This window comes from Terrapene carolina, unplaced genomic scaffold, assembly GCF_002925995.2.
Source record: "Terrapene carolina triunguis isolate 2854851 unplaced genomic scaffold, T_m_triunguis-2.0 Scaffold24040, whole genome shotgun sequence".
In the NCBI taxonomy this organism is placed as follows: Eukaryota; Metazoa; Chordata; order Testudines; family Emydidae; genus Terrapene; species Terrapene triunguis.
Window position 1 is genome coordinate 5,461 of NW_020688391.1, and position 11,715 is coordinate 17,175.

The 11,715-nt window shown below is 50.4% G+C and overlaps 1 protein-coding gene across 1 annotated transcript; it reads left to right on the forward strand.

Annotated features, from left to right (window-relative positions):
• Nucleotides 1-704: 704 nt before the first annotated feature.
• On the forward strand, nt 705-11,302 carry LOC113408784 (sodium channel protein type 4 subunit alpha-like; the record flags this gene model as incomplete). Its single annotated transcript, XM_026662186.1, has 4 exons — nt 705-1,005; nt 2,608-2,671; nt 9,778-9,919; nt 11,090-11,302. Coding segments are annotated over exons 1-4 (720 nt in total), but the record flags the coding sequence as incomplete, so codon positions are not given.
• Nucleotides 11,303-11,715: the final 413 nt, after the last annotated feature.

Below are 11,715 nucleotides of genomic sequence, written 5' to 3' on the forward strand. Positions count from 1 at the left end.
GTGATTCAAAACCTCAGGGGCAGCAGGCCTCATTACACGGCGTAATTAATGTGTCAGGGCATGTGCTGGTGTCTAGCAGGGTCAGGAAAGAACTGACAGAGCTCTGTGAATAAGGGATTTTTCAGTTCACTGGCAATTCCAAAAACTCAGGAAAAAAACATTTTAGGACTAATAGAAAATGACATTTTTTGAAATTTTTGGTGAACTGAATAGTCCAAAAAATCATTTCTGATTTTTTGTTTTAACAAAATCTAAATGTTTTGATTTTGACCATTTTAAAATGTTTTAAATTGTTTGTTATATAAACCTAAGGAAATTTGTAAACAAAAAGTTTTGAACTGAAAAATTGAAAAATTTCATTTTAAAAATGTTGAAACAAAATGTTTTCATTTTTTTTTATTTTTGGGGCGGGGCGGGTTTTATCTGAAACAATTTGCAAAACACTTTGGTGTTGCCAAATCTGCATTTTGTGCCAGAAAAAAAAGTGTTGGCAGAAAATTTTCACCCCACTTTATTTCCAACCCTTTGGATAATAGCATTGCACCATGGGCAGGTGAATTTTTATGGGAAGGGGTCTTGCCTTACACTGAAATCCAGGTTCTGCTGGAGTTAGGGCACTGGGCAACTCTTATGGGACGCATGAGCTCCATAGCAACATTAGAACATTATCGATGATTAACAAATTAATAACTACACCAATAATAATGTCTCCCTCCTCAGGGCTGAAGACAATTGTTGGAGCTTTGGTACAGTCCGTGAAGAAGCTCTCTGATGTCATGATTCTCACCGTCTTCTGTCTGAGTGTTTTTGCACTAGTTGGCCTTCAGTTGTTCATGGGGAACCTTCGGCAAAAATGTGTCAGGTGGCCGCCCCCTATAAATGATACTTTGCAAGAGGACTTCTTTGGAATGGACAATGACACGTTCGCTAACTCAACTCTCTACGGCAACACAACTGGGTTGAGTAATGGGACTTTTGACTGGGATTCTTACATCAACGATGAAGGTAAATACTTGTGTGCCTTCTCTCTGCTGTTAAAATGTGCCCAAGTAAACAACCTGATTGACTCCTCGCCACCATTCAGAGCCCCTCTCCTCAGCCAATCAATGTCCAGGATTGGCCACTATTCACAGCCCCACTCCTAAGCCAATCAACATCCAGGACTGTCCACCATCCTTGGAAAATTTTGCACCATGTGACTAAGCCAATGACGAATCAAAATTGGCCACAAACATCAAAAGCTGGAGGTAGAATCCAAAAACGATAAATGAATATTTTTGTCCAAAACCAGAAAATGTTGAGAAAATCAAAATGTTTTGGCAAAAAATAAAGCGTTTAAAACAAAAGGGCAGAACCCTTTATTGAATACGGAGACACACACCAAAAGTGAAGAGAGAATTCTGAAACTGCTTCCATATCCAGGGTCCTTCCACAGTGCAGGCACATTTATACAAGAGGCAGAACCAGCTGCTAGTCAGCCTGTCGCTGCCAAGTAACGCTGCAGCGGGATAGGTATTGGCTGGAGTGTTTCACATCTTGTTTAGAGCACTCAGCAGAACTCAGCGGCAGGTCATGTTACATGCTGACTGAGGTGCTTTATTCCAACGGCATAAGTGGCTGTGAGGTTAACCACAAGAAGGCTCCTTAACAGGGGAGTTAAAGTCAATATCCACGAACGACTGAGATCTATGCAAACAGCAGCGACACATTCTGACCATGCATTCAGGTTAACAGCTGCTCACACCAGAGCAACACATCCTGGCCTGAAATGCCATATGTGGGGTGGCTTTTCAACACTCCACTGGTTAGTTAAATAGAAGCATTGGGGCTGGGAAGGAATCACTGATTGGGATGCACAGAACAGGATCCAGATAGGTCCCTCCAGGCCATTCAGAGGGCAAAGTCCAAATCAGTAACACCCAAGGCGGGGTACTCATTGCTTCTCCATGCAGGTGGCTCAGGCTGCTGATCCGCACCCGCCAGAAGGGCCTGACCCCAGGGGCATGTTCTCCATAAATGAAATGAAATTCCCTCTTTGCCATGTCTCAGCAGCTGCTGTGGTTCTTGTCTGGGTGGGTCACTGGCAACATCAAAGACGAATGAGCTTGATGCATTCCCGGTCTCGTAGTGGGCTCAGTTTGGTGCTGGCCTGAGAGTGTTTGTTATTTTCCACAATTTCCCAGCAGGGCATGTGCAAAAATTCACACAGCTGAAAACCCACAGAGCCACGGCGCTGGCCTTTCTTCAGGCTTTTCAGTCCCTTTCCGTGAATGTTCACACCAGCGAGCCTTGGTTTGCGCGAAAGAGAACGTTAACATGTATTCACACAAGCATTCACGCTGGCCACTCTTGCTGGCTGTCTCTAGAGCTGTCGCTGGGTTTGGGAGTCAGCCAGTTGGGCAAGTGAAACAAAACCGTGTGACTAAGGTCACCTATGCAAATTAGCACATTAGAAATAGCAAATATAGGAAGCAATAGCTGTGGTGAATGCTTTGTGCTGGGACACAATCCAATTAGCCATTTGTTGAAGAATTGCAAATGATAAACAAACATGTGCAAATCAACGTCTGCAATTCTCACTTCTTGCTTTTTTCCTGAATTGCAAAGGGAATTTCTACTTTCTGGAGGGCTCGCTGGATGCTCTGCTCTGCGGGAACAGCAGCGACGCCGGGTGAGTGGGGTCTGTTCTGACTGGCACAGACAGACCTGGGCGGCCCCTGGGGAGGGAAACAAAGAGGCCAGCCGTGGCTTAGTCTAGGGATAGCACCCAGCCGGACCAGCCAACGAGAAGTGACTGGTGTGAGTTTGGAGAAGAGGATTGTGGGCACGAATTCCCATTGTACGTCTGGGCACAAATCTTTTGGGGATTGTGAGGGGAACCCTCTGCTCCCGTCTCCTTTGCTCTCCCACAGACCGTTCAGAGACCTTCCTTTGTAGACACCACCGTGTAGTTTACTGACAGTGCTTCACCTTGCACAGCCATCCTATGTGCAGTCATTCAGCTTGACTAGCCCTTCTCCCAAGGGACGGGGATGGGAAAAGGTCTCTCCACATAGAGATCTCCTGGATCAGGCCCCAGCTACCCTTGCATCTCTCCCTCTTCTGCTTCCCCACCCCCTTGCGCTTCCTTCCTGGGCTCTTTTACCCAGTCTCCTTGTTAACAAGCTAATTAGCTCATTAGCTACCCAGCCCCAATCTGATCTGGTAATCAGGAGCTCCTCTCCTTAATGAGGCCCTCCTTGGGGGCCTCATTGGCTAGACAGTGACCAGAGAGCTGGCTTGGTTGCTGACTCCCAGCACTCCTCACAGGGATGAAGAGTTTTCATGCCGATAGAAGTGCTGACTGATGCACAGGCACACCCCTCTGGGCTCCAGGGTCCCCTAGGCCAGCTGTGCCCCCACTGCCGGGGGATGCCTTCTTTACCGGGAGGGAAAAGGAATCTGATGTATTTGTACCTCCCCCTGAGAAATGACCCTGTGGGAGGTTCTGCTGGGCGTGCCTGGGGGCTGACTCTTCTTCTGTGTCTGAAGAGCTATTGGCCAAACTGCGGGTCTCTGCCCGCCCTGTTCACCCTCCCTGCGGGTATACCTGGTTGGTGAATGCAGATCCCCCAGGGTAGCACAGGAAATGACGGCACAGACTGGGGTGGGTGGGGGGGAGGGGAATATGATGGGGAGAAAGGGGAAGCCCAGATGCTAGCTAGATAGGCAGCTGCGGCCTCCTTCTGCCTCCTGCCATCGGTGCTGGAGAACACCTCCGCCCTGTCACTCCCCAGAGGTTCTTCTAGGCAGTTCAGCCCCAGGCCTGTTCCGAGCACAGGGTTTTCGGTTTATAATATGCTGAGACTGACAAACTGTTTTTGGTGGGAGGGGCGGTGGGTGTGAATTCTGGCCTGTCAAGTCTCCCGTCTTTCCCCGACTGGCTGTTGTGAAATGACTCAAATGGACCAGTAGCCACCTGGTAAGAGCTGGAGCTGAGGTTTTCAGCCCTAGATGCCTAAAGTGAGGGTCTGTGCCCAGAGCCCCATGAGGCCTGATTGTCAGGAAGTGCTGAGCACCTGCCCTGTGAAAATCAAGCCCCTTGGGGCACCTTAGATTGAGCACCCCCAAGATGACACACCCCAAATCACTAGTCACTTGCGAAAATCTTGGACATAAATCCTGACTAGATACCTAAGTAAGTGGCCACATTTTCAAACGTCCTGTCCACTCAGCAGCTCCCGGGAAGTCAGTGGGAATTGCTGAGTGCTCAACTCTTGAATATCCGGCCACTCAGAGTATGTCTACACTTCAATAAACCACCCGCGGCTGGCCAGGCTAGCTGAGTCTGGCTCGGGCTGCGGGGCTAGGAGATTGCGGGGTACATATTTGGGTGTGGACTGGAGCCCGGGCTCTGGGAGGTACTGCACCCAGCACGGAGCCCCTGGCAGTGCAGGATGACCTGGTCAGACGGCATGGCGATCTGCTGGCCCCAGAATCCAACATGGGAACTGAGGGGAGCCAGCAGCAGTTGCCGAAGAAGGCAAACAAAGTGACTCTGCTGACGAAACCGGCCCCAGAGGAGGCTGTGCCGCAGGAGCAGCTGCAGCACATCCTGGGGCCGCGCTGAGAGGAGTTTTTTGATGCCCCCCTCTGCCCTGGAGAAATGGCCGCTGCAGAACTGGCTGCAGAAAGTGAAGAGGCAGAAGCCGCTGGCAAACTTCTGGCTCCATTTTGGTGTTTATTCAAATAGGAATTAGAAATGGGAGGGATTTCCAGTCCATGAACCAATGCAAGCCCTGGGTAGCATCCTGTATCCGCTAATGGCAGATGGCATGCCAGCACATTGGCACCCCCACCTCCCTCCCACCACATGGAATTCAACATGGAGCTCAGGAAACACAAACAGGAAAGCAAGCAATGAAAAGTGAAGTTTTACTAGAAAGGTGCACGTTTTCTTAGGACATTCTGGTTTGTTAAAAATAACAACCTTAAACCTCGTCCATCCTCCCTGTGCAAGGAAAAGGCCTGGGTAGAGACCGTCCAATCGTGGAAGTCAGCGAATGGCTACGCAGGTGGTGTCGGAGAGAAGGCTTTGGATTCTTTGACCATGGGATGGTGTTCCAAGAAGGAGGAGTGCTAAGCAGAGACGGGCTCCACTTAATGAAGAGAGGGAAGAGCATCTTCGCAAGCAGGCTTGCTAACCTAGTGAGGAGGGCTTTAAACTAGGTTCACCGGGAGAAGGAGACCAAAGACCTGAGGTAAGTGGGCAAATGGGATCCTGGGAGGAAGCACGAGCAGGAGAGCACAAGAGGGGAGGACTCCTGTCTCATTCTGAGAAAGCAGGACGATCAGCGAGTTATCTTAAGTGCCTATACAGGAATGCAAGAAGCCTGTGAAACAAGCAAGGAGAACTGGAAGTCCTGGCACAGTCAAGGAACTATGATGTGATTGGAATAACAGAGACTTGGTGGGATAACTCACATGACTGGAGTACTGTCATGGATGGATATAAACTATTCAGGAAGGACAGGCAGGGCAGAAAAGGTCGGGGAGCTACATTGTATGTAAGAGAGCAGTATGACTGCTCAGAGCTCCGGTATGAACGGCAGAAAAACCTGAGAGTCTCTGGATTAAGTTTAGAAGTGTGAGCAACAAGGGTGATGTCGTGGTGGGAGTCTGCTATAGACCTCCAGACCAAGGGGATGAGGTGGACGAGGCTTTCTTCCGGCAACTAACAGAAGTTACTAGATCGCAGGCCCTGGTTCTCATGGGAGACTTTAATCACCCTGATATCTGCTGGGAGAGCAATACAGCGGTGCACAGACAATCTTGGAAGTTTTTGGAAAGTGTAGGGGACAATTTCCTGGTGCAAGTCCTGGAGGAACCAACTAGGGGCAGAGCTCTTCTTGACCTGCTGCTCACAAACTGGGAAGAATTAGTAGGGGAAGCAAAAGTGGATGGGAACCTGGGAGGCAGTGACCATGAGATGGTCGAGTTCAGGATCCTGACACAAGGAAGAAAGGAGAGCAGCAGTATACGGACCCTGGACTTCAGAAAAGCAGACTTTGACTCCCTCAGGGAACTGATGGGCAGGATCCCCTGGAAGAATAACATGAGGGGGAAAGGAGTCCAGGAGAGCTGGCTGCATTTTAAAGAATCCTTATTGAGGTTGCAGGAACAAACCATCCCGACGTGTAGAAAGAATAGTAAATATGGCAGGCGACCAGCTTGGCTTAACGTTGAAATCCTTGCTGATCTTAAACACAAAAAAGAAGCTTACAAGAAGTGGAAGATTGGACAAATGACCAGGGAGGAGTATAAAGCTCAGGCATGCAGGAGTGAAATCACACTTGGAGTTGCAGCTAGCAAGAGATGTTAAGAGTAACAAGAAGGGTTTCTTCAGATATATTAGCAACAAGAAGAAAGTCAAGGAAAGTGTGGTCCCCTTACTGAATGAGGGAGGCAACCTAGTGACAGAGGATGTGGAAAAAGCTAATGTACTCAATGCTTTTTTTGCCTCTGTCTTCACAAACAAGGTCAGCTCCCAGACTGCTGCACTGGGCAGCACAGTATGGGGAGGAAGTGACCAGCCCTCTGTGGAGAAAGAAGTGGTTCAGGACTATTTAGAAAAGCTGGATGAGCACAAATCCATGGGGCCGGATATGCTGTATCAGAGGGTGCTAAAGGAGTTGGCGGATGTGATTGCAGAGCCATTGGCCATTATCTTTGAAAACCCATGGCAATCGGGGGAGGTCCCAGATGACTAGAAAAAGGCTAATGTAGTGCCCATCTTTTAAAAGGGGAAGGAGGAGGATCCGGGGAACTCAGTCCCTGGAAAAATCATGGAGCAGGTCCTCAAGGAATCAATTCTGAAGCACTTAGAGGAGAGGAAAGTGATCAGGAACAGTCAGCATGGATTCACCAAGGGCAAGTCATGCCTGACTAACCTAATTGCCTTCTATGAGGAGATAACTGGGTCTGTGGATATGGGGAAAGCAGTGGATGTGTTATTCCTTGACTTTAGCAAAGCTTTTGATATGGTCTCCCACAGTATTCTTGCCGGCAAGTTAAAGAAGTATGGGCTGGATGAATGGACTATAAGGTGGGTAGAAAACTGGCTAGATCATCGGGCTCAACGGGTAGTTCCAAAGAGGATGAATCTAGACTGTTCTCAGTGGTAACAGTTGACAGAACAAGGAGTAATGGTCTCAAGTTGCAGTGGGGGAGGTTTAGGTTGGATATTAGGACCTCCTTTTTCACTAGGAGGGTGGTGAAGCACTGGAATGGGTTACCTAGGGAGGTGGTGGAATCTCCTTCCTTAGAGGTTTTTAAGGTCAGGCTTGACAAAACCCTGGCTGGGCTGATTTAGTTGGGGTTGGTCCTGCTTTGAGCAGGGGGTTGGACTAGATGACCTCCTGAGGTCCCTTCCAACCCTGATATTCTATGATTCTATAAAATTGCCTTCCGTGTATGCACACTGCTCCACCGCACCCCACCGGCGTGACAAGCCACCCAAACAGTGAACTGGCGTCAGGGGCGGTCGAATTGTAATCCATTTTCAAATCTCACCCATTTCTGTTAAATGCAGTCCATGCCATCCATGGATGACGAAATCATTTCTCCCAAATACGACTGGGGGTTTGAATTCAATCCAGAAATGTGCCAGAGGGGATGTAAGGGCGATGGCAGTGCAGGTCTGTGTGTTTGCATCCAGTCATAACAGGCTATGTTGGAAGCCTTGAGGAAGCTCTGAGCCATGTGTATGCTAACGCAGCATCCTGTTCATTCCCTCATGACTTTTGACCCAATCCCGGGTGCTGATAGCTGCTAACTTTTCCCATAGCAGGAACTCCAGATAGGCAGTCCCATTTCGGGAAAGGCGCATTTTCCAGGGCCACTTGGTAGCTGAGCAGCCCACTCCGCTCGTAGGTGTGCTGTTCAGTCGCCATACGTTTGAATACTTTGGTAGCATATGTGGCTGCTTTCCAAAAGCACATTCGACGCCGGCTGAGCATGTCATTCAACCTCCTCTTGCCAGGGCCTCTGAGATCAGGGGACAGTTTGATAAGCCAAGGCAAAAGGGGGCACGTGGGGTCCTCAAGAAAACAGGGGAGACAGTAGCTCCACTTTTGACAATGTCATTTGGTGGGAATAGTGTCCCAGCCTGTCCTTGAATGTAGCCCCCCGATAGGCGGAAAACCCTGGCATCACGACCTGTCCAGTGCTGCCCACGCTGGCATCCATTGGAGTCTGTGGTCCACCTGGGCCTGCATACCAATGGAGCAATACCCTTTGCAGTTCATGTCCTCGTGTGCTTCTTGAGGAGGACAAACTATGGGCCCATGAGTCCCATCAACGGCCCCAGTGCAGTCTGGAAACCCCATTCTCTCAAAGTCAGCAATAACTCCACGTTGGGAGTAATTCACATGCCTGACTGCCTCAGAAACTTCTGCCACCACTTTACCCCCAGCCGACCTTCCAACACCAAGCTGGTTAGTAATGGCCCTATAGCAGTCTGGTGTAGCCAGCTTTCCAGACAGGTATAACAACCCACCTCTGGGCCGGCGTGGCCTGCCTCATGCATGTCTTTATGCTGGAGGGGCAGGGCAAGCTGCTCACAAACTGCATGGTGATGTGATCCCACCAGTCCGTGTTTGTGACCCTGCTTCAGCAGCAGCTATGCCAAGAGTCATGAGCAGCATCAGCCATGTCTGTGTCCTCCTCCTGCTCCATCATTAGCTCTTTAGTGGGCCAGAAAATGCTGCCGGGACATCCACTGGAGTCTCATGGAAGTTCTGCCCGTTTCCTGAAACAGGAGTGACAGTGCAAGCAAGACAAGTTCTTCAAATGGCACCACCTCATGTTGCTGGCTCCGGTTGCTGGGACTGTGCAGATTAAAATGCCAAGTCAGTAGAATGTGTTAGTGGCTGTTCAAACTTCCTGTAACAGCCGCGGTGGACAGTCAGGTTTTTCCAGACAGCACCACGAACAGGGCCGGCTCCAGGCACCAGCTTGCCAAGCAGGTGCTTGGGGCAGCCACTCTGGAGAGGGGCAGCACATCCAGCTATTCGGCGGCAATTCGGCAGACGGTACCTCACTCCCATTTACAGCAAAGGACCTTCCGCCGAATTGCCGCCGCAGATCGCGATCGCGGCTTTTTTTTTTCTTTTTTTTTTCCGCTTGGGGCGGCAAAAACCCTGGAGCCGGCCCTGACCATGAACAAAGAGCTAGAGCAGCCATCTTTTGGGAGGGAGCTAGGGAGTGTGAGGCAGTGGTCGATTAGCCACTGGGCCAACAGGGCCCGTGCCCAGGGGCCCCGGCCAATTGGGGGGACCCAGAAAAATGGGCTCCCCCGCGTCTGATCCACCTGCCCAACACTCCTGCTGCCCCCGCACCTCAACTCCAGGCATGCCAGGTGGGGGGGTGGGGCAAGCCCCCGCACCCTGACCCCATTTCCCCGGCACCCAGTTTTGAAAGTCTTGGCTTAATTGTCTGCAAATGTGCATGGCTGTTGGTGCATGCTGTGTTGGTGCAAGCTGTGTGTATGTGTATGTGTGTGAGAGCAGATCTGACTCTGAATTGAATGCTTCTCCATCTGGCCTTGAGTCACCTCTATGCAAGCCCACTTGCTTCACTGGGGTTGTGCAGGTAAAACTGGGCCCTTTGCACCTTGCACCCTCCTCGAGTTTCTGAACATAAAACTAGATTCCCTTTTGCCCTGGCTTACCCTTCCTGGGCCAGGCAGGGGCTGAACCCGGCACTAACATATCCTCTCCTCTCTGCTCCCTCTGGCAGGAAGTGCCCTGAAGGATACATGTGTATGAAAGCAGGAAGGAATCCGAACTATGGCTATACCAGCTATGACACTTTTAGCTGGGCTTTCCTTTCCCTCTTCCGCCTCATGACTCAGGACTTTTGGGAGAATCTCTTCCAGCTGGTGAGCCCTTTCTTTCCTTTTATTTGGGTTTTCCCACTGGCAGAGGCAATAGCTTGCATTCGATTGCACGTCCCCACACACATGGCAGGGGTCCTTTGAATTAAAGGTCATTGTGAGGTTTTTTTTTTTAATTTCCTCTTGTTTTGTGTGTGGTGATGGAGAGTCCAGTCCATCTGTGGGCTGGGAGATCTAAAACGTGCCTCTGGTCACACAGTGTAAAGCACGTGGGAGCTTGTTGCTTATAGATATTCATCCAAAAGCATCTGGGCTGGAAGGGAGCACCTGGCTGAGTGCAATGGGGCATATTTTCCATGGAGCTGGGCCTGATGTAACCAGTCCACATGCTACAGTTGACAACAGACATAATCACAATCCACTAAATAAGTCCCACCCAGGCACATTGGGAGCTGGGACTGCAACCTTTGCCCTTAGTTGCAAGGACAGGGGCTGGCGCTGAAGGAGGACTCACAGCTGGTGGGAATAGCAGGTCCTCTATCTTCTCTGTTGGGGCGTCACTAGAGGGCAAGATCACACAGGTATACTCACGTTCTACTGAGCCCACCAGTTTGTATCTGTACCCAGAGTCTGAGACCTCCCAGGGCCAGGGGCATTTGGATGAGCCTGTTGTGATGATCAGAGTCTGCTCTCCATATCCAGGTTCGACTTCTCAGCCCCTCAGGAGCATGAGGATCTGTTGTTTTCATTCACAGCCATCCCTCAGACCACTGCTGTAATTGTGGTGGAAGCACCATGCATGCCATCCCAGTGCACATGCCAGAGGAGAGCCCAGTTGTGCTGAGGTTTCTGGGGATTGTAGCATAACTCACAACCCACTGACACTCACCGCAGCATAAGCGATGAGGTGAGGGCTAGCTGGAAGTAAGGTCCTCTCAGTTATGTGAGGAGAAGGTGACTCAAACCCACACCCATCACTAGGAAGAGGCACTAAGGTAGCCTAATATCAGAGGGGTAGCCATGTTAGTCTGGATCTGTAAAAAAGCAAGAGAGTCCTGTGGCACCTTTAAGACTAACAGAAGTATTAGAGCATAAGCTTTCGTGGGTGAATACCCACTTTGTCAGACGCATGCTAGGCAGGTAGCCTAGCAATTAGAGAGTAAATAGGCTAGTGGTCTGACCTTCTGTGATGGAACATACCTCTTCTTTCCACAGACCCTCCGTGCCGCTGGGAAAACGTACATGATCTTCTTTGTGGTGATCATATTCCTTGGTTCCTTCTACCTCATCAACCTGATCCTGGCTGTTGTAGCGATGGCCTACGCCGAGCAAAACGATGCTACCATGCTGGAGGAGCAGCAGAGAGAGGAGGAGTTTCAGCAGCTCCTGGAGCAGCTGAAGAAGCATCAGGAGGAACAAGAGAAACTGGTCAGTGCTACGGGGGCCTGGCTGCCATGGGGATTGGGCGCACTAAGAATGTGGGGCCGGAGTCTAGGTCTGTACTGAAGCTGGGAGCAAGCCACCCGGACCAGGTCGACAGGGCAGGGCTGGAACTAGTGCCAGAGTGGACTCTGCAGCTCGGGCTGCCAAGTGTAGGGGGTTGGGTGGGAAGGATCAAAGGAAGGGGGCACCGAGGGGAAGGGAAGATGAGGAAGAGGAGAGGCACTGGGCAGAAGAGCAAGCTCAGCCAGTGGCAGTGGTAGGGAGGGGTGGGATTACAGATAACTAACAGCCAACGTCATCCCAAAAAATGAGACGAGAGATCCAGGCTATGGGGTCCTCCACTGAAGCTAAGGAGCCCCCGGCACGACAGAGGACGGGGTGCAAACGTGGCTCAGAAG